This window comes from Enhydra lutris, unplaced genomic scaffold, assembly GCF_002288905.1.
Source record: "Enhydra lutris kenyoni isolate GAN:26980312 unplaced genomic scaffold, ASM228890v2 scaffoldscaffold82, whole genome shotgun sequence".
Taxonomy (NCBI): Eukaryota; Metazoa; Chordata; class Mammalia; order Carnivora; family Mustelidae; genus Enhydra; species Enhydra lutris.
The window spans coordinates 1949541-1971270 of record NW_019154166.1 but is presented as its reverse complement, the minus strand read 5'-3'; the positions used below and the strand labels follow the sequence as shown (position 1 = coordinate 1971270).

General features: G+C 61.2%; 2 protein-coding genes across 10 annotated transcripts in view; one reads left to right on the top strand and one right to left on the bottom strand.

The window, feature by feature from the left end:
- Positions 1-23: 23 nt before the first annotated feature.
- Positions 24-5284, bottom strand: LOC111161073 (acyl-CoA dehydrogenase, very long chain). 2 transcript variants are annotated; one of them, XM_022524548.1, is made up of 20 exons: positions 5142-5284; positions 4980-5055; positions 4645-4710; positions 4485-4557; positions 4333-4397; positions 4092-4226; positions 3505-3649; positions 3121-3250; positions 2879-3004; positions 2287-2485; positions 2039-2143; positions 1514-1600; positions 1368-1430; positions 1170-1271; positions 999-1096; positions 850-922; positions 685-757; positions 522-594; positions 352-427; positions 24-248 (listed from the first exon to the last, which is right to left on the bottom strand). In XM_022524548.1, exons 1-20 carry the CDS (start codon positions 5201-5203, stop codon positions 108-110), a joined length of 1968 nt encoding a protein of 655 aa, XP_022380256.1. In that variant the 5' UTR covers positions 5204-5284; the 3' UTR covers positions 24-107. The 2 variants fall into 2 exon arrangements, with proteins under 2 accessions (XP_022380256.1, XP_022380257.1); XM_022524549.1 differs by lacking the exon at positions 4645-4710.
- Positions 5285-6288: 1004 nt separating this feature from the next.
- Positions 6289-21730, top strand: part of LOC111161072 (discs large MAGUK scaffold protein 4) — a 22990-nt gene continuing 7548 nt past the window's right edge. For 2 of the 8 annotated variants that reach the window (XM_022524541.1, XM_022524547.1), the window contains exons 1-8: positions 7894-8010; positions 15884-16048; positions 19387-19440; positions 19586-19636; positions 19848-19972; positions 20070-20239; positions 20452-20588; positions 20735-20879. In XM_022524541.1, coding sequence (XP_022380249.1) covers positions 7981-8010; positions 15884-16048; positions 19387-19440; positions 19586-19636; positions 19848-19972; positions 20070-20239; positions 20452-20588; positions 20735-20879 — 877 coding nt within the window. In that variant the 5' untranslated portion in view covers positions 7894-7980. Of the gene's footprint in view, positions 6308-6513; positions 6613-6889; positions 6931-7893; positions 8011-15883; positions 16049-19386; positions 19441-19576; positions 19637-19847; positions 19973-20069; positions 20240-20451; positions 20589-20734; positions 20880-21730 lie in introns of those variants that run through there. The other 6 variants (XM_022524540.1, XM_022524542.1, XM_022524539.1 and 3 more) reach the window with 6 other exon arrangements.

Below are 21730 nucleotides of genomic sequence, written 5' to 3'. Positions count from 1 at the left end.
AGACGAGACACTGCAGCAGAGAGTGGCTTGTCAGAAGTTTTACTTGAAAGGCTGCACGTGGGCCTCTGAGCCGCAGGGCCCCAGGGCCAGGCCCCAGCGGGGAGCGGTCAGAAGCCGAGGGGGTTGCTGGTGACCATGCCGCCTCGCTCCACCAAGGCCTTGGAGATGCTCTTGAAGTTTCGGAAGAGCTCCTGCTGCTGTGGGTCAGACTGCAGGGCGCTCATGCTCTCCCGGACGCGGGCTGCCGCCTGCGGACAGGTGACAAGGGGTTTAGGCCCAGGCCTTGCACGCCCCCCCCCCCGCCCCCCCCCCCCCCCCCCCGCTGCTAGCCCTTGGTAACCTGAATCTCACCTCGATGCACCAGCTGTCACAGAGCATCTTCTCGTGCTGGGCTGTAGGGTGGCCCTCGCTCAGGGATCTTGAGGCCCTGGTGCATAGCAGGAAGGGAAAACGACCCTGGGCCGTGAGCCCGCCCCAGGTGCCTCCCCCCACCTTCCCTGCGGCCTGGGCCGCTGCCTCACCTGGACAGGACTACCACCATGGCGTAGAGGTCGATGGCGCTGTCTGCCAGGCGCTGCAGGACCAGCTGTTCATCTGTCAGGTAGGGGGCTCAGGGTCGGCGGGTGAAAGCTGGGGGGGGGGGGGGGGCGGGGACCGGGGGGTGGGGGAGCGGGGCTCACTCACTGACGATCCCCTTCTTGTGTTTTATCAGCTTGGCCTCCACCACGCTGGCGAACTGCTCCAGGGCCTGCACTGTCTGCACAGAGAGGGATGGCGCCAGCGCTCAAGGGGCCCAACTGCATCAGCCCCCGCCGCCCCCAGACTGCCATCCCCCCACCAGCTGCTTACCAGCTCTCCGCTCTGATTCAGCTCCGGGTGGACGAGGCCACTGAGACTCAGGCCACTGCCCAGCCCCGCCCGCCTTCGAGGCATGGGGAAAGTGACAGGTTAGTCGCCACGCCCCATCCTGGCCCCTGCCCCAACCGGCCCAAGCTTACCTCCTCAGCTGTTTGCCCGCCTCTCCTAGCAGGAGGCTCGCGTTCCCAAAGGGGTTCTTTAGAGCGTTGCCAAGTCCAGAAAGTTCCTTCCCTTTGTCCTGTGTGGGAAGAGGCTCCAACAGTCAAGACATGCTCTCCTCACCACCGCTCCCCTGCCCAGTTCCTTCTTACCATACAGCCCTGCAGAGCCACAAACAGCCGGAGAATGTCGTTAGTCCCCTCGAAGATCCGGAAAATGCGCAGATCGCGGAGAACCCGCTCCACCCCAGGTTCCTGCCGCAGGGGAAGCCAGAGCCCCAGCCTCACTGAGTGGCCCTGTCCACCCCTCCTGTCCCCCATGGCCACCCCAGGCAGAGCGCGCGTCTGTACCTTCATGAAACCCATACCGCCCATGATCTGGATGCACTCGTCAGTCACCTTCCAGGCCGCCTCCTGGGGACCGAGAGCCATGTGAGATCGTCTTGGAGCTGAGCTCCCCGCCTGGGCTCTCCCACCCTGTAGGCCAGGGACCTCACCGAGCCGAAGATTTTACTGATGGCAGCCTCGATCTGGAAATCTGTGGCTCCCTGGTCCATGTTGGCGCTCACCATGTAAGCCATGGACTGAGGTGGCACAGTTGGGACGCGGGAAGGAAAAGGGCAGCGTCAGGCTCACCCTGATCACCCAAAGGCCCCCAGACCAGGTCTGCCCTAGCTCCCAGCAGCCCCTGCCTTTACCTCCTAGCTCCCCCCCAGGGGGCACAGGGAAGCATTTGTTCCCCCGAGCTGGCTCCGCCGAAGCGTCTAGGCACTGGACTTCTTTGGAAGGGGTGCAGAGTTACGGGTGAGGGTGCAGAAGGAGTCCACTTGAGGGACCTCTGGCAGAAGGGCCCGGCTCTCCCCCTCCTGCAGCGGCTGAGCTGACTATGCCTCCCCGCATCCCCTAGGGCATTGGTGTAAAGCTGGAGACCCACTGCCCCAGGTGCTGCTGGGGGTTGTAGTCCGACCCGACTGGGAGGAAGGCCAAGGGGCTCTGGGGGGAGGAGGGGGGCAGGCCCTCACCTCAGTCACATACTGCAGCATAGCCATCCGGGCCAGCTTCTCCTGGATCAGCCCAAAGTTGTGAATCTTGTCCCCAAACTGGGTACGATTAGTAGCATGGTCCACCTGGAAGAGGGCACGTGCGTGGCCGTGTGGCTCTGGAGTGTCCCTCTGCTGGGAGAGGGGCACGGTGGGGCTGGGAGGGGAGGGAGGGCCTGGGGGATGGGGTGACTCTGCGTCAGGCTGGCTGACTCAGGGAGGGCACTCACCGCCTTAGCAATGATGCCCCTCATGGTGCCCGCAAGGGCTGCGGCCATGCCGAACCTTCCATTGTTGAGGATGTGCATGGCGACCTTGAAGCCGCCCCCCACCTCGCCCAGCACGTTCTCTGCCGGCACCCGTACGCCATCAAAGTATACCTCTGCTGTGTTCGAGGCCTTGATGCCCATCTTCTTCTCGGGGGGCCCACTGCGATGGGGCAGGGTATAGAAGCAGACATGGGCTCAAGAGGTTGCTGGGGGGCGGGCAGGGGGTGGGGCTTTGGTAGGAGCCCCGGAGGCCTGGCAGCTGCACTTGGGGGAGAGGGTGTAGGCAGTAATGCCTGCAGGCCCAATGGCGAGGACACCTGGTTTTCTAGCCTCCCAGATGTTGAGCTCACTGGTTGCAGGAGCCAAAGCCTTACATTAGTTGTGTGCAGCTTAATCCCAAAGGGAACGTGCTGTCCAGCCCAGCCACTTTGGGTCTTGCGCATGTCCCCAGGGTCCCCGGGGTGACCTGTAACCCTAGACTGCAGTGCTGTGCGCCCCCCCCCCCCCCCCCGACCCCGGGCTCCGCTTCTGTCTCCACCCCACACCCACTCACTGGGTGACGCCGCCAAAGCCCCGCTCCACCACAAACGCTGTGATCTTCTCCTTCACAGCCCCCGTGGCTGCGTCTGTGACTGGGGTCTTGGCAAAGACCGTGAACACATCTGCCAGGCCCCCGTTACTATAGAAAGATGAGGGGCAGTCAGGGTGCGGGGGACGGAGCAGTGGGGCCTGAAACTGGGAAGAGGTGGAGAGGAGGAGACAAACGGGGGGGCGGGCGGAGAAGGGGGAGATTGCCTGATCCAAATCTTGCTTCCGTTGAGGGTATAATATTTTCCGCAGGGGCTGGGCACAGCGGAAGTTCGGATGGAAGCCGCATCAGACCCACTGGAGGGCTCGGTTAGACAGAAAGCCGCTATGGTCTCTCCTGTCGGAGAGAGCGTACCTTTAAGTTGGGTCCTGTGGGCATCAGAGGCCCCACACTAACCCCCACCGTGCCCACAGGCAGCTCCTTCAGTGTTTCTGGCCAAGGTCCTCTTCTTGTTCCCAGCCAGCACACTGATGTCTTCCCAGAATCCCCTCCAGCTGACACGCAGGCTATGCGGTGACCTCCATGCCACCAGCCTAATTTGTACCAAGCTCAGGACACCCCCAGTCCCTGGTCTCCTGGGGCTGCCTTACCAGATGCCAGTTTGGGGAGGTACTTTTCTTTCTGGGCCTTTGTGCCAAAGAGCAGGATGCCTTTGAAGCCGATGCTCTGATGGGCCCCCAGGGTGATGCCCACGCCAAGGTCGTGCGTGCCCACGATCTCCACCAAGCGGGCGTACTGCGGGGGTAAAGCAGGCATCCAGGGCTGCTGCTGGCTGTGTGGGGGCCTTAGCAGGAAAGTGTGGACAACAGGGCACGGCCTGACCTGGGCATCCCCCCACAGTGACTGCAGAGAGGAAATATCCCCACGGCAGAGAGGGACACTAGTAGGGAAGCTTTCTAGCCCACTGTCAGTCCCTCTGTGCTGGGACTTGTGAACCTAGATGAGGTCCGTGGGCCCAAGGGACTACATATAGTTCATGGTTTTCTTTGGAAGCGTACATGCTGGAAAATTTGTTTTGTTTGGTACTGTGTGTATGGACTGGCGCAGTCACCATCCCAGAGGCCCAGGGGGAGTTACTGCACAAACCTAAGCCCTGGGTCACATGAGAAAGCTTTAATCTGTGAAGTTGGAGCCCACGGAGATGGAGGTGCTGGCAGAGGGCGGGTTGCTTTCTCACCTGGGTGTTGCAAAGGCCCACGCCACCGAGCTCGCTGGGCACTTGCAGACCAAAGGCCCCCAGCTCCTTGAGGCCCTGCATGGTGGTCTCCTCCACCTTCTCCATCATGTCATTCTTGGCCGCGTCATTCACCTCCTGGAGAAGGCCCGGGAGGCTGCATCCAGACTCTTTAAGCTGCTCCACACCTCTCCCACGCCATCAGGGACCAAAGCCCTGTTTCCCCACCACAGTCATTCCTCACCTCAAAGAAACGGGACACAGGCCCCACCAGCTCTTTAAGAAACTGTGTCTGGTCCTCGTTGAGCACTGTGGGGGATGGGGAACAGGCTGGTCAGGTCACCCAGGTCACGGAGGGACGCTGCCCTGCCCCACCCAGCTCTGCAGAGCCCTTACCAGACGGGTAAGGGAACACCTGGTCGGTGGTGAGCTGTCCCTTGAACATCCCCACAGCGAAGGACTTCGATTCCTGCGCAGGGAGAAGAGGGTTTCAGGCAGCTGCCCGCGGGGCGGGTGAGCCCCTGATCTAGCTCCTCCCGGCCTGGAGGCCACGTACCGCCTTGGCCTGGTTCTCCCTGGTCGAGGCCTCGGGGGAGAGGGAATCTGACTTCTCCAGAACCGCCTGGGGAGAGGTTGCAGTTAGCGAGGCCGGGGAAGGGGCTTCCGGAGAGCCAGGGGGAAAGGCTGGGTGCGGGCGGAGAGAGGGTGCGGCGACCTTTCCCCTAGTTCCATCATCATGGCACCCTGGCCTGCCCTTTCCCCTACTTTCGGCGCCAGGCCGGACGGCAGGTGCCCGGGACGCGGAGGGAGACCCCTGCCGGCGGTGGGGAAGGGGCAGCCAAGGCGGAGCCCCCACTCCCACGCCGCGCGCCCCAGCCCGCCGTCACTCACCTGACCGGCCCCACTGGCGTAGGGTCGGCGGGCCGTCCCGGGCGGGGGCTGCCCCAGGAGCGCACTGGGCCGCGAGCTATGGGGACAGGGGGCTCAGTCCTGGCCCGGTCCCCCGCCCTGCTGCCACCACCCCCCGCCCCGTGCCTCCCGTCAGACACGCACCTTGCGGCCCCCAACCTCCGCAGCAGCCGCCCCACGCTCGGGGCCATCCGAGTCGCCTGCATCTCCGAACCGCTCCCGCCGCCGCTGACACACCCGCGGACCTACCGCCGTTGTCCCGTCTGCCAAAGTCTGGCTGTCTCCCTTCAGTCTTGACTCATCGTCCACAATGCACCGGGAGGCGGGTGGGCGGGGCTTCCGTTCGCCCGGGCATGCTGGGAGCCGTAGTTCCGGAGCGCCCCCCAGCCCCTGCATTCTGGTTGACCTAGGGCGATCTCCAAACGTCCCCGTCTCCCCCAGACGCCTACATCCCGCCGGTCCGAACGAAAATGTAGCCCTCGGAGAGGGTGATGGGATAGGCTGGGGCGGAAGAGGGAGGAGCTTAGGCGACTGCAGCCTGAGGGATGGAGGCTAGACCAGGAGAAGGACTTCCAGGTGGAGTCGGCAGGAAGAGATGGGAAGGAAGAAGTTAAGATAGATGCCAGAGGCAGAGGAGGGAAAGGCGACCCTTTGGGGTCCCTTGTGGAATCCATCACCATCAACACGAAAAGGAGGGACATGGTGGGGCGGGGGGAACCAAGTATATTGTCCTGAGACATGGGAGGTGTCACTGACTTTGGAAACACCTGAGTTTTCACAGTAGGACCCTCCCCGAGCCCGCAAATTCAGTGCCTCGCCTTGAGAGCCTCTGAGATCTTCCCCAACGTCTCTCTCTTCCCTGGTTCCTTCCTGAGACCATGTGTTCAGGCTAGATCTCTGACACTGGATTTTTCACAGCCCCAGAGGACCTGTAGGCAGTCTCGTCCCCTCCACTCCTCACACACACACCTACGTCTCTAGCTCTAGGCCAAGGAATCCCAGGTGATTTATACCTCCGCCCTGCCACCCGCTGGGGACACACCCAGGAGGAGAGATCTGGACTCACCTGCCTTTCCTTTTGGGCTGCAGGAGCCTCCTTGGAGGTGAACCTGGTCCCCCAGCCCCTCTGGGAAGTGTAGCAAACTCATCCCTGGCTTTGGGGAGAGGGGCCGGCTTGTGAGGCACCAGGGGAAGGATGGGACTGCCCACTTGAGCTAACAGCTAGAACTGGTTGGGGAGGCAGCTCAGCTCCAACCCAGCGGATTAGGGAGATTAAAGTCAGAGGGGAGAGATGTCCGAGAGACCCAGAGGTGAAACTCGAGAGTCCTGTGGAGGAAAGGCCTGGGGGCTGAGCGGGGCAGGGTGGGGTGGGGTTGGGGCTGGGATTGGGGGACCCTTCTCCTGAACCTTCCCATAGAATGTGGGTCGAAAGAGCACAGGCTGGGGAAGGTGAGTGAGTGTGCTGGTCCCTCTGTCTCTTCCTTGTCCCACTCGTCCCTTGCTTGAATCTCGCCAGCCCCCCGCTCAGCCCTCTGGCTCCTGGCCCCCCCACTGTTGCGATGGGCACCCCCTCTCCTCGCCGTGCTGCACAGTGACCTCTTCCAGGCCTTGCTGGGTGAGTAGCCCCAATTCTCTGAGGGGCAGTGGTGGAAAGGGTGGCCTGGGCCTGCCAGGGCAGTGACTGAACTCGGGGGCTGGTCGGGAGCGAGCAGGTGGTATGGGGCAAGCGGGGGTCTACGCAGGGGTCAGGCATCTAGAGTGTCCTCCCTCAGGATCCAGCAGCCACGGCTGGAAGTGCTCCTCCCAAGCCAGACACCAGGAGGCGAGATGGTGGCAGGGGTGGCCTGGGAGGCAGGGGTGGGGGAGGGTAACTCAGCTTGTTCTGGTGACAGACATCCTGGACTATTATGAGGCCTGCATCTCGGAGAGCCAGGTAAGGGGGTGAGGTGGGGCCCCGTCCTCAGGGAGCGGGCAGGCAGGGGATGGCTGAGCTCGCTTGGGCGACTTGGGGACCCTGAGGGCAAACTCCTGAGTCTGGGGTGCAGAGAATGCCCTCTCCACTGCCCCCCCCCCCCCCCCCCCCTGCTTCCCCCCCTTCCTGGGCCCCAGTTGAGGACACTGAAGAGTCCAGGACAGTCACTTCTCAGGCCTCCTGAGGGATGGCTCGCCCCTCCCCTCCCCCAGGGAGTCCCTCCTGCCAGCCCCTCCCTCAGGCCCTGCCCCCTGCCAGGGCCGGGCCCCAGGACTGAAGGGAGCATGGGTGCTCCCAGCCCCACTGCGGGGTGCTTCCCCCACTGAGAAACAGGAGTCATCCTCCTGATCTCTGTCGTCTGCGCTGGTGCCTGGCCAGGCCTCCATCTTTGCCTCAGGGCCTCTCTGCTGCTGCTCTCCTCTCCTCTCCCATTATCCGGGTTCCTGCCGGCACTGAAGCAGTTAACTCTGCCAAGGCACCCCCCCCATCCTCGCTCCTCGCTCCCTCCCTCCCTCCCCCTGCTTCCTCTCTCCTCCTCTCTCCCCTTCCCTCCTCGGCTCCACGGCTCCCTCGGCCGCTGCCGCCTCCGACCCCCCCACCCCACTCCCCCGCCACGGCCCCTAGCCCCTGGCCGTTAGGCAAGACCCCCCCCTCCCCCGGGGCTCCCTGAAATCCAGTTCCCCACCCCCACCCCAGCTCATGCCCCAGCCCCCGAACTCCGGGGCTGCCAGCCCCCGGTGCCCCCGCCCCTCCTGAGAATCGGGGTGTGCTCCCCAAGCCCCCTCCCCTCCATTGGGGACCCCCTTTTAGGGCCCCCTTCCCCTCCCTCCCACGCTCCCCTCCCCTCCCCTTCTCCAACCCCCTCTTTCCCCTCTCACCCCTCCCCCCATCCTGGCCCCCCCTGCAAAAGTGGGGTGCGGAGGGGGGAGGGGTGAGAACCCACGGAGGGGAGGAACGAAACTCCGATGAAGTCAGAGCCCCTTACCCGCCGCCGCGGCCAGCCCCCCCAACATGGACTGTCTCTGTATAGTGACAACCAAGGTAAGCATGATGGGGGGGGGCTTTGCCCTGGGAGGAGGGTATGAGTTTGTGGTGAAGGGTTAGGCAGGCCTCATTTCAGGCTGGGGGCCCTGGAGCGACAGCATCAAAAGATGCATTTGGGGGTCATGGTTTAGTTTTGGGGTTCACATCTGAGATAATGCTGGGTTTGGCCACAGGTGCCCCCTGGAGTGATCCCTTTGTACCTGTAGAGAAATGGAAAATTTGGGCTGTTTTGTGGTTTGGGGGGGGCTAATGGGTTTTGGGGTTCATCAACGATGTTGGAGGGGACTTATCTAAGGAGAAGCCTGGCTCGCAGGGGAGCCCTGCTCTTGTATGTTAGAAGGTGGACTGTGTGAGGGGGGTCCTCTGCCCTCCTTGGCGACAAACTGGCTTCCAGGTGTCTTGTCCAGTTTCAGGGGGCTCTTGGCATGGGGATAGACGATTATTGGTTGTGCCTGAATGGTCTGGGGGTGTCGGCGGGCAGAGAAGGGGTGGGCCTTCAACCTACAGAGCAAGCATCTTGTGGTAGATACATTTTGGGGTACGCTCAATTACAGGGAACTGGTCGTTTAGGGTTTGATCTTACAGAATGGGTTTAGTTGGGAGTTGTCAGAGGGCTAGGGCCTGACATAGGATCCCCGGAGGGAATGGACCAGGTGAGGCGAGGGTCTGGGATACTCCCATGGGAGGGAGAAGCAGCAGCCCAGGTTGCCAGACCCTGAGGAGAAGGAGGAGGAGAGCTTTTGGGAGACAGGGGATTTGAGGAGGGGAAGCAGGTGGGTGGTGCAGAATTTGGGGGTGGCCCAGGCAGGTGCTCACTGTCCCCGTCTCCTCCCACACTGTATCCACCCCTTGTTGAGGAAGAGGGAGAAGAGGGGGAAGAGGAGAAGAGGAGAAGGGGAAGAGAAGAAGATGGAGAAGATGGAGGGGAATGTTCCTCTTACTCCTCTTACCCCTGACACAGGGGATCACCCCACAGGGTGGGGGAGGACACCTGGATTTCAGGTTACCAGGGTGAAAAGGAGTTGGAGGAGGGCAGAGCTGGTAGCAAGCAGCAGAGGACTGGACGAGGGTGTCCCTGTGGCTGGAGCCTGGAAAGGGCAGATCTTGGATGGGGAGCACAGGCGAGCTCCTGGTGGGGTGCAGAATACCTAGGTCTTGGCTGTGAGACTCTGGGACTGGCAAGCTGGATGCCTGGTGTGTGGAGGGAGGCCTGGGCGGGTGGCAGGCAGCTGGGGGTTGGGGGGTGGGACAGGAAGTGGGGGCCGGGGAGGCGGGGTCCGGTGAGTCACAGGCTGGGGAGGGGGTTATATTTAGTGGGAACTGCAGCTTCTCAGGGGAGGGAGCTGAGGACACACATGTTCCCTGCCACAAACTCACACATGTGTGTACACATGCATCGTGCACGTGTGAGCAATGGATGCAAGAGACTGGAGCCCTAGGACCTTTGGGTCCCGAGTCCCCTCGCCCTCTCTGGTTACTTGCTTGTCCCCAACCCCCCCAGTTCTGTGGTTCCAGGCTTCCTCCCCAGGCTCCTGCTTCCCCTGTTCCCTGGAGTGTCAGTGGATTTTTCGTGCCTCCCTTACTCGGGCCTGGTCTCCTTAATGTCTGTCTGGTCCTTTGCTTCTCCCGTCTCCTGCCCTTAGCCTGCCCCTCAGCCTTAGGTTCCCTGGCTGTGGTACCCTGTGCTCAGGTGTACCCAGAAAGCCAGTTGGAATGTGTGGGCTCTGCTTCCAACATGTGAACGCACACGCGATCGCGAGCGAGGGTGAGGGGCTTGCTTGGCTGGCAGGCTCTTCTGGGAGGGGGAGCTTATTCGCCTCCCATCCAGACTCCTACTTCTTCGATGGAGCCCACGGCGAGCATCCCCGAGGGAAGGAGCCTTGCGCAGAGAGGATCAATCATGCCTTTGGGGTTTTACAGAGGCGTGGAGGAGACCCAGGCTTGCCACATTCCTTGGCCGGAAAACTTGTCAGTCTCGGGATGACGGGGACTCCAACTCCCATAAGGCCTTGAGGCACAAGAGCCCTCGGTGTAAGGGGCCTGCTGTCCGTGGGGCTGTTGGGAGTTGTGGTCCCTCTGTATCCAGGGCAGCGGAGGATAGCCCGGGAGGAGCCAGCAGGGGGCACGAGGCACTTGCTTCCCCATCCCCCCCCCCCGCCCCGCAGCGCCCCCCGCGCCCAACGTGCTGGGTGGGGTCGGGGGTGCCCAGGTTTTGCGGTCTCAGGCTTCCCAGCCCCGTCTGGGAGTCCTCCATCTTTCATCGCCTATATTTAGATTCCTGCCGCAGTAATTTAGGGAACATTTATGGAGGGCCCGCGCCAGGCCCCGCGCGTCGTGCTCCCGCCTGCCTAGCGATCGCCTCGTCTTACTCCGCGCCGGGGTCTTCGCCCGCGTCGGGCTTGGAGAACCTCTCGCTCCCACTCCGCCCCCGTCCCTCCCCCTTCTCCCCGCGCTACTGCCGCCGTTGCCATGGCAACCGGCGACGACTGAAGTTGCGTGGCGGACTTGAGGGCCGGGCGCGGGTGTCGGAGGGCGGAGCAGAACCGGGGGGGAGGGGGGAAAGCGGGGAAAGACCGGGGGCTTTGGGCCCGAGCCCCGGAGGCGAAGCGGTTAAACCCTCCGGGTGGTCCTCATTGGGCCCGGCCGGGATGCCGGGGGCGGGGCAGGATGGCCAACGGCCTCATTCATTGGCGGACAGGGGCGTGGCGGAGGGTCAGTGTGGGCGAGGCCGGGGGAGCGAATGGGCGGGAAGTGGACGGAGGCGTGGTCTCCTGGATGGGGGAGGTGGGCGGGGCCTGGCTTACTCTGTCGAGGGAGGCGGGCAGCAGCCCTTGGGAAGGGGCGGGGCCTGAGTGCGGGGTAACCTGACCGAAGTGAGGGCGGGGCTGACCTGGCAGGGGCGTGGCCTGGTCCCATGTGCCGACAGGAGACGGGGTTTGAGGGGCCTGTTGTCTAAGGAACTGCGGGGTGCGTGGGGTCTTTGGGAAGGAGAATCCGAGGGCTGGGCGGTCTGACGTCTCAGTCTTCCTAAGATGGAGGCCTGTTCAGATTTCATCAGAACACAACCTCCTACCTCAGCTCTCTGTTCCAGGGAGACGGTTGCTAGGCGACAGCAAAGTCCTTGATTGCTGCGTTGCCAGGCAACAGGGAAACGGAAAATGGAGGGAAAAAGGAAATGGGGGGGTGGGGGAGGGTCTCAGGGGCCACAGCGCCCGCTGGCGGAGAACCGGGGCCTGTGCATTTTCTATTCTAGAAGGAATTTCAAGTTGGCTCCTTTCCGCTTGGGCAACCTCCGAAGGATGCGAGCATTCCAGCCAGACATGAAACTAGGGCGCTGGGGGTCATCTTGGGGGCGCACCCAGCAGATTCCGATCAACGGGAAGGGAGGGACATAGGCGAGGTTCTGGGGCCTCTGAGTCCGTCCTCTCTGTCCTGTGTGGGCATTATAAAAAAGACGGCGGGGGAAAATTTTTTTTTTTTTTTTTTTTTTTTTTTTTTTCCGAGGGACAAATTTGAGGAGACTGCTCGCTGGGCTCTTAAGAGCCGGGAAGGTGGGCGTTTAATGGAAGAACATTTGGAAGAGGTGCTTTCAGGGTTAGTCGTTTGCGGGAAAATGCAAACCTCAGGGGCAGTCGTTTTGAGGCGTTCTGGAAGATTTGTGGGTCACTGCCAATTGCAGGCCAAATCTTACTTTGGGTGAATGTTTTTTGAGGCTTGGAGGTGGGGGAGATAGATATATTTGGGAGCATTCTCCTAACAAAGTTGGAATTCAGAATCATGAAGGTGATGTTGAGATGTGGGAAGGGCAGCCAGAAAGGAAGAGAAGTACTGTATGAACTTGAGAAGTGAAGGAAAGGGATAGGGAAGTATTTCCTAATTTAAAGGTTTGGAAATAAATTGAAGAGACTGCAATCGAATGTGGAGGGTCAAGCTTTAAAATACATTAAGGACTCCCAGAAGTTGATGGCTGGTGAGATACATATAGATATAGATAATTTTAAGTTTTTCTTTAAGTTTATTTGCTTATTTATGTACGCTCTACTCCCAACGTGGGGCTCGAACTCACGACTCTTCGAGATCAAGAGTTGCACGCTCTTTCCACTGAGCCAGCCAGGGGCCCCTCCGGTGGTACCCCGGGCGGGCATACTGGAAAATCAGGAGTATCTCATTATGTGCAGGGATTTATTTGGACAGGGACCCCAAACGCGTCTGAAGACTGTTTATTTGGATGTTTGCATTAGAGCAGGGTTAGTATTTGCACTAATTTCAAGGTCTCTGTGGGCGGATTAGGGGATATGATTTTGAAAGGGAGGATTTAAAGGGCAGTTACATTCGAGAGGACGACCAGCACCGGTGGTCTGTAAACGCTTGAAGAGCGTCGCCTGGCTGGGAGGTGGGGCTGGGCTGCAGGTTAGAATAGATGTCTCGGCATGGGGGCGGGATGCTGTCCGCAGTAATAACCCTGTTTGGGGAGGTAGCGGGGAGGGGCTTGTGGGAGGCATTTTCGATCCTCCGGGGGTCCCTCTGCAGTGAGGCAGAAATGCTGCTGCTTTCCCGCACATCGGAGTCGGCTGGAGATGAGTGGCCCGGGGAGGTTTGGGAGTCGTTATGGGCCTGGTGATTTCCGGGGCAGGAGATTAGGTGAGAACTGTTATCTGTAAACTGGTCAGTCCGTAGAGGGGTCGGAATAGGCGTGTCCTGTGGAAGGCGAAGTCCACAGAGAAACAGCTGGAACCTGGGAAGTTGATGGCTAAGAGGGTCTCCCCTCACCCCCACGCTCCCATCGTGACGCTCTCCCGCACTGCGCAGGCGCCATCCCCCCCCCCTCCGGCCGCAGCCTCCAGTCGCCGCGTCCGCCGCAGCCCCCGCCCCTCTGCCCCTCCCCCTCCCCCAACCCTGGGACCCTTGCTCTCCCACCCGCCCCCTCCCCTCAGTCCCCCTCCCCTTCTCCATGTCGGCTCGGAACAGATTCGCCTCCATGTGTCTCTGCGTGGTACGTGCCGCGGTACGGGCTCCGGCCCCGCTCCCCTCTTCCCGGACCCCCCAAATCTCAGGGTGCAAGCTTCAAGTGCTGTCGCTCTTCCTTCTGCTTGGCGCGGGGTCTCTGGGTTGCAGTGTCTCGCGGACAGGGGCAGCGGGTCGCCCCTCTTATCCACATCCCCGCTTTCACTGACACCCCTCTATTTTGGGGGTGCAAGCCCCGGTTCCAGGTCATTCTGTACAGCTGGGGCTCCAGTGATGAGAGGACCAAGGGGGAAGGGACAACAGCGATCCCCAGGCCTTTTACTTGCCTATGCCCTGACATGTTGGGGGTTCAGACTTGGTCCCAATGGCATCTGAGCTATAGCCCTTGTGGCTGAGTCCCAGTAGGGTAAAAGAGGGGACCCTCCTTTCCTGCCTGTCCTGCTTCTGTAGTCCTGTAATCTGGGACCGAGGGGTGCTGACCCGGATCCCCCACCTCCCAGTTCCTAGTTTGGGAATTACCCTCGCCCCACCCCTCCAGACGTTTCCTCTCCGTCCCCCACCCCAACCCTTACTACATGTACAGTTATCTGAAAATTTCCCAGGACTGAACATGGGCCCTAACCTCCTTCAGCCACATTCTGAAACCTGTACCCCATTTCCCTCACATGGTCTTCTAATGCAGGGGAGTCTCCTCCCCAGTCCTAGACAGTCCCCCACCCCCATGGGGTTGGGGGCAGGGAGAGGTGTCTGCAGTCTCACTGGGATAAAATTTTACCTTCATTTACTCTCTAGAATAAACAATGAATTTTTGCGATCCCATGTGCTTTATGTGCACCCTGACATTTCTTCATCAGGTTCAGGGATTTTTCCCTGTGAGGTGGGCTGAAAGTGGAGGGGCAGGGGGTTTGAACCCTCCCCAGTCTTGGAGAAACTGGAAGCTGCCCCCCTGGGCCCTGCCTCAGGACCAGGAAGGTTATGGGACTCCTGGGAAGTACAGAGGGGAGCTGCTTCCTCCCCTTTCCCCTGGACCCCCAGTTCTGGGGCACCATCCAGGCTGCAGACCACCGTTTCAGGGTGTGCAGTGAACACCCTCCTTCAGGTCGTGGGGTTCCATTATCCAAGATGGCCCAGCCTCTGGGGCGGGGGTGGGGGGCGCTTTTCAGCTTACTCTCCCTGCCCCTTCACTTTTCCTCCTTCTCTACTTTTTGCGCCCAAAGGCTGGTCTTGAAACCTGGAGCTCAGGATTCTCTTTCCAAGTCTGTGGCCCAGAAAACGGAGTGTATCGTGATGAGCCCCTGTTTTCCTTCTTAGGGGAACTTCTCGTCTCTCACGTCTCTGTCCTGGGTGGGAGAGGCTTCTTGTGGCTGGCCCCATGTCCCAAACCTGTTCTGCTGCCCTCCCCCCAGCTATGGCTGAACTTGGGTTACATCCTCCGAATTTTCATTTTCAGAATCTTGCTTGAGCATCAGGCATTGACCTTGATACGCTTCCTCTAGTTGGATCTTGTAACTGTTGCCCTCCCAGGGTTGGGGTGCTCAGCTTTTCAGATGTTTTTCTTGAGAGGGGATTTCTGCCTTCTTTTACCTGTGTGTCCGGTGGGATGCGGGGTGTGTGTGTAGGGGGGTGTCTTCTGTCTTCTCCCGCCTCTGGGGGAGCCCTGCCTGTGGTACCCTCCTCCTCCTTCCCTGAGCTTGGAGTTTCGGGAGGGTCTGCTTCTGTGGGGGCTGGCTTTTGAGGAGGGGGATAGTGTGAGGACCGAGGCCGGTGTGGGAAGACCCAGGCAGGGTTGCCGCCCTTCAGTGCTGTATCCGGCTGTCCTTTTCCTCTCTCTCTGGGCCCCAGTTAATCTCATTTACTGGCATCCTTGTTAAGCTAGCGTAGGACTCCGATGAGATGACTGGTGGTTAGTTGGGAAGGGAGTCAGGGGTCATGTTGAGTCTCGCACCCCTAAAAGCCAGAGGGAGACTAGGAATGGACTCTGAGACTCCGTGCTCTGCCCCCTTCCCCAGTCAGTCAACCTGGAAAGACACCCATCCCTGCCCCCCTCCTGAGCCCTACTACCTCCGTTCCTCTCCCTGCCTTCTCCATCCCCTTCTAGTATATCCGATTAGCTGGCTGGGCTGTGGGCGTTTGTAGAGATGGGGCCAGACGCCTGGGGGCCCCTTTGCGGACTACTTGGGAACCAGTGGGGCCAGTGGAAGACGAGCTGGATGAGTTTAGCTTTGTCCTGCCTGAGGAGCTGATGCCAAGTACCTGCTAGTCCAAGGGCCTGACTGCAGTCCCTGCCTCTGGCCCACCAGTGCTGGAGAGCCAGTCACTCCTGGGGTAGAGGCTGCATTGGGGAGACTGAGGCCCGGAGGGTGGGATGGGAGTGAGAGGGGGTTGGGGGGAGGGTGCTGGAGCTTGAGTATGGAGGAGGGAGCTTACAGACGCGAGGAGTGGGGTGAAGATGCCTCGGGAATCTGAGAAGTTGGGGATAGGCGTTGTAGTGGGGCATACAGAGTGTCAGAGGGCCCTCAATGGATGTGGCAGGGACTTGAACCTGAAGGCCTGGGTGGGGCTGGAGAAAAGGAGGCCGGAAGAGGGGTGTGCCAGGTGGAAGGCGGGGCCCTGGGACATGGGGGGTGCGCAGGGGGGCGTTGGGGAGAGGGGCTGGGATTTGGGACCCACGGAGGGGAGCGGTGGCGGCCCAGCCTGTGGAGCGGTGGTGGCCTAGCTGGAGAGGGGTTGGGGGAGGGTGGAAAGTGGGGAGCCAATGGGGCTGGAGGAGAGGGAGGGGGAGGAACTGGTCAGGCCCCGGGGCCTTCCGCACTGCACTGGCGGGGGTGGGGGCAGAGGAGGCCGCCGGGTAGGCAGCCTGGCAGCCCTGGGCCAGCCCCAGTGACGCCTCCATCCCCATCCCCAGAAATACCGCTACCAAGATGAAGACACGCCCCCTCTGGAGCACAGCCCGGCCCACCTCCCCAACCAGGTAAACGCCCCCGAGCTGATGCACGTGTCGGAGAGGAACTTGTCCCACCTCGAGGCCGTCCACGGGGTCGTGGGCCACGCCCACCTCACTCCCCTCAAGGTAGGAGACTCAGGTGGCCCCCTCCCCAGTGCGGCGGGCCCTCGGAGCCTCGGAGCGCCAGCCACCCCCAAGGGCCGGTAGGGCGAGAGCTGTAGCTGGGAGGAGGCTGGGAAGGGGCGCCTGGGGCTTGGGCTCCTGGGGCCTGGGGAGGGGGCTCTTGGGGGGGGCCGGAGACACCTCGTTCCCACCCAGGAGAAACAGGCCAGACCAGTGGGAGTGGGCATAGAGCTTACAGCCAGGGTACGTGTGCCTGAGTGTGTGCATGCACGCGTGTGCCGAGATATGTACGCCCCTAGGATGCCCCCCACCCCAGGCCCTCTGCATTCCTTCACACCCCCATCTCCGTTTCTGTTTTCTGTGGCCTGAGCTCTGTTCCCAGCTTCTGCTGCCCTCATTTGCTCTAGTCCCTCGTCCGCCTCCTCCCCCCACTTCCGGCCTCTGGGCCTGGCTCTCTGTGTCCCCGAGTCTCCAGCCCTTTCCATCTGTCTGGTCGGAGGCTCCCAGTCGTGGGGCCTTTCTGCTTCGGTCCTGGCCCCAGCCTCTGCTCCCCTCCTCCCTGCCTTTCCCTCCCGCTGGCTGGCTGGCTGGCTGCTGCTTCTGGATGCTTTCTCTCTTTTCCTCCCACGCACTCTCCTGCTCCCTCCCCGAGCCCCAGCTCAGGCCCTCCGTGCTGCTCAGTCCTCCTGCTCGGGCTGCCAGCTCTCCCTCTCCCAGTTGCCCTTCCCTGGTCCTTCTCCCCGTTCCAGCCACCCCTCTCTCTCATCCTTCCCCCACCGCGCTTTTCCTCTTCGGGTCCCTCCTGTCCCCCATTATTGCTCGCCACCACCTGTTTCCTTCCCCATCTCCTTCTCCCTGGTGCTCACATTATGTTTTTCATCTCTGGTCCCCTGGGAGACCCTGTTTCTGGGACCTTCCCTTTTCCAGCCCACTCCGCTGCTGCTTCCCCTTCAGTCTCCTCCCGTGGGGGCACAGGATGGGGAGGAAGGGAGACAGCAGGCGGGCTATGGGGGTAGGGGTGGGATTCCAGAATCCTGTGGGATGCCAGGGGGAAGGGGAGGCTGCTGACATTTTGCCAGAGGAGACCCAGAGGAGGTTTTCTGAGCCTGGGGATGAGGAGGCAGGGAGGGGGCGGCCGAAGGTTCTGGGGTGAGGATGAGTTCTGAGGGAAGGGAAAACCATTCTGTGGCCTGGAGCAGAATGGGGAGACCACGAAAGGGTCAGAGGCCTTGGGGGCAGGGGATGGACAGGGCAAGGCTATGAAGTCAGGGCCCAGAAAGAGCTGATGGAAGGGACCAGAAGGAAGGCCCTGGAGGAGAGAAGACAGCATGGAATGTGCTGTGAGCCAGGGAGTCGAGGAAGGCTGACCAGACATCCTCTTTGTGGGATGGGACCATGATGTCCCTGGGGAGGGGCGTGGGAGAGGGAGGTGTGCCAGGTGGTAGTGGGCTCAGCCTAGTGAGTGTTGGGATCGGGACTCAGGAAGCAAGGGAACTGGCTGGAGGCCCTGAGCCAGCTGGCTATCTTCTGGGGACCAGGCCTGAGCTGGGGGACAGGAGAAGCCTTGGTTTGCAGAGGGAGTTGAGAAAGAAGGACCGTGATTTGGGGACAGTCTGGAGGGTTTGAAGCTGGGATGAGGGAGAGTGGTGCTGATCTCTCCAGGGAGTCAGAACTTAGGATGGACACTGAGGGGGAATGGGGCTGGAGTGGCGATAGGGACTGAAAGTGGGCGGAGGACAAGGGGTGCTTTGGAAGGTGGAAACTGCAGTGTGGGACAGGGATACGGGTAGAGGGTGTGGGATGCTGTAGAAAGAGGGGTGGGAGGCAGATGAAGGTAGCTGAGGAGGAGGCTTCTGGGGAAGGAGGCTCTAGGCTAGCGATGGGCGGGGGATTGAGGATGGGCTGTGGGATGGAGACCGGCCGTGTGGAATGAGATTTGGCAGTCAGTGGCCATTGGTTGGATAACAGCGTTTGCTGAGATTGGAAGGGTCAGAGGTTGGTGGCGTTAGTAGATGGAGGGGTACGAAATGAGATCTGTGACGGAGCTTGAGAAGCAGTGTGTGGTGTTGAGAAATCGCGGTGGGAGAGAGGAGGGGAGGATGGAAGAGTCTGGGGAATCCGGGACGAGCGCCTTGCGCTTGGTAGGCTCCAAATAAATATTGGTTTAAGGAGGAGACAGGTTGGGGACCCCGGAAGGAAGCGCTTGGCCACCTCCCCCATTGCCATGGAGACGGGGCTTCGGTTGCCCTGGCAATTGGGGAAGCCCCTAGGATCGGCTGAAGCTGGCCCCGCCCCAGAGCCTAGAGACCCTGCTGCGTCTTGGAGGCGACTGACGTCAGGACCGGGGCACGCCCCGCTTTAACCCTTTCCTGAATGAAGCGGGGGGGGGGGGTGTAGCTGAGAAGATAGGACCCGGATGTCTCTCACCACTCCCCCTTCCTGACGTGCTGTGCACTCTGCGTAGGGTGAGGGGCGTACGGGAGGGCCGAAGGGGCTGTTCAGGATGCGCTGCGCCCACAAACCTCTTCAGCCCAGACTGCTCTCGCCGGACTCCCGGGGGGTGGGGCCCAGGGCAGGAGAGGCGGGGCTAGCGGGTCCCTTCTGCCTTGGGGACTGTGGTCGCCCCTAGGCCACGCCCATCTGCCCCCTCCCGTTGTCCTGGCGACAGGGCCTTCTGGAGGTGGGTCTCCCCAGGCCTTGGCTAGGCTTAGATACCGTTGCTAGGCAACAGAGTCCTTGGAGGAAGGGGCGGATTGGCTGGCGGGTGGGGGAGAGGGAGGGAGGGGCCTACAGCTGGGGGAACCCCAGATTCCGGGCACCCAGGGTTTAGGGCAGATGTGTGTGAAGGTGAGGGGCAGATCCGAGGGAGGGTTCTCAAGGTTTCTGGGTGTATCTAGGCCGACAGGGATGGGGTGGGGGGCCGGGGGGGGGGGCAGGACCCGGTGGACATGGAAGCACCGGGGTGTGTGTAGCACATAAGGCAGTGGCAGCCTGAGGTGTTACATCCGGTGAGAAGCTCCCCCTTTGCCTGCCCCCCCCCACTCTTTACCATCTGCTGCTCCCCCATCTGGCTGTCTCTCCCTCCCTTCCCGCGTTCTCAGACACCTCCTTCCACGTGCAGGGGGCCTGGGCTGGGCACAGCAAGCGCCTGGCCCAGGTGCATGTGTGTCTGTGGTAGAGGCTGAGCTGGGTCCTTGAGGGGTTCGAGAGCAGGCTTGGTTAAGAGGCTGAAGGGGTAGCCAGGCCGGTGGGGACCCCCCACCCCCACCCCCACCCTGAGGACGACGGGCTTCTTCTTGAGCCAAGGCTCAGGCAGCTCGTCATCTCCTTCCCCCTCACAGGCCAATTCTCCTCCTGTGATTGTCAACACAGACACCCTAGAAGCCCCGGGATATGTGAGTTGTTTAGATTTTGGGGCCCTTGCAGAAGGAAGGAGGGAGAGAGGGAAGGCCTGGGTCCCAGCTCAGGGTGGGGGCCAGCTCTCAGGCGGGGATGTCTGTCTCACTGTTGCTGTGTTTCTGGTCCGTGCTGGAGTTGCAGGTGAACGGGACAGAGGGGGAGATGGAATACGAGGAGATCACATTGGAAAGGGTGAGCAGGCTCCCCCCTCCGAGGTCCCTTCCCCCTGCCTCCCTGTCGGTGCTTGTCTCTGTGCCTGTGTGTTGTGGGTGCCAGGCTCTTAGCCTTGTCCCTTCCTGCTCTGGTCACAGCTCCCCAGCCCCTGTGCATGCCCCCACCCCCAGTCGCCCTGCCTGGAGCGGGCAGGGAGGAGGGCTGACACTCCTCCCCTCGCCCCGCCCAGGGCAACTCAGGTCTGGGCTTCAGCATCGCAGGCGGCACCGACAACCCACACATCGGAGACGACCCATCCATCTTCATCACCAAGATCATTCCTGGCGGGGCTGCGGCCCAGGATGGCCGCCTCAGGTGGGGAGGGGATACAGGGGTTAGGGTGCCGGTTCCCTGGAAAGGGAGGGCTGGGGCAGCACGAAGCCCCTGGCTCAGGCCCACCTTGCTGCCTCAGGGTCAACGACAGCATCTTGTTCGTAAACGAAGTGGATGTGCGGGAGGTGACCCACTCGGCCGCGGTGGAGGCCCTCAAGGAGGCAGGCTCCATTGTCCGCCTCTACGTCATGCGCCGGAAGCCCCCGGCAGAGAAGCTCGTGGAGATCAAGCTCATCAAGGGCCCTAAAGGTAGTAATCCAGGCGCATGTCCCCGCCCCCATCCCAGCTGGAACCCCCCCCCCCCGGCCCACTGCCCCCCCCCCCCCCACCCCGTCCGCCCCCCCCGCCCGGCCCCCCCCCCCCCCCCCCCCCCGCCCCCCCCCCCCCCCCCCCCCCCCCCCCCCCCCCCCCCCCCGCCCCACGGCCCCAGACCGCCCACCTCTGCCCTGCCCGCCACCCAGGTCTTGGCTTCAGCATCGCAGGGGGTGTAGGGAACCAGCATATCCCCGGAGATAACAGCATCTACGTGACGAAGATCATCGAAGGGGGTGCCGCCCACAAGGACGGGAGACTGCAGATCGGGGACAAGATTCTAGCGGTGAGGACCCCCGTCCCTCTGCCAGCCCGCACCTGGGGCTCGCCTCCCGACCCAGGCAGGCCCCACCTTCCGCATCACCGTTCCCACGGCGCGGCTGTCTCAGGGGTGTTTCCGGTTCCGTCTGAGCTCTCCTTCCTTGGCCCCAGGTCAACAGCGTGGGGCTGGAGGATGTCATGCACGAGGACGCCGTGGCAGCCCTGAAGAACACGTATGATGTGGTCTACCTGAAGGTGGCCAAGCCCAGCAATGCCTACCTGAGTGACAGCTACGCTCCCCCAGACATCACAACCTGTGAGCGCCCTCCACCCCTCTCAGCTCCCCATGGCCCATCCTGGTGACCCCCAGGGACATCCCGGTGACTGCCAGATAGAAACTCTCTCTCCTGTTCTGTGGTTGGAGCATAGATGGAAAGATCAGTCACTTCGGAGGACCTAGAAAAGATCATCCGTGGTCTCTTCCCCAGGAGGCACAAGGCCCAGACAGTTTTGTGGCTCATTTTTTTTTCAAATTTTCAGGAAATAGATAATTCTTGACGTCCCTTCTGAACAAGAAAAAAGATTTAAAAAGTTCACGTTTCGTCATATGAGGGCATTTCAAATGGTCACAAAGGTAACATCAGAGAAGGAAAACATAGGCCCCATGTTCCTTCTGAAGAGAGACGTGGAAGTGTATAGGGACACAGTCATAGACCAAACACAGCAGCAGGTTGGGGAATTACACTGTCTCAAAGTGGGGTTTGTTCCAGAAAAACTTCAGGTGGTTTTGTATTGGGAAACTTTTTTTTTTTTTAAAGATTTTATTTATTTATTTGACAGAGATCACAAGCAGGCAGAGAGGCAGGCAGAGAGAGAGAGGAGGAAGCAGGCTCCCTGCGGAGCAGAGAGCTCGATGCTGCAGGGCTTGATCCCAGGACCCTGGGATCATGACCTGAGCCGGAGGCAGAGGCTTTAACCCATTGAGCCACCCAGGCACCCTATGTATTGGGAAACTTTTTTTTTTTTTTTTTAAGATTTTATTTATTTATTTGAAACAGAGAGAGAGAGAGATCACAAGTAGGCAGAGAGGCAGGCATAGAGAGAGAGGAGAAAGCAGGCTCCCCGCTGAGCAGAGAGCCCGATGCGGGCCTCGATCCCAGGACCCTA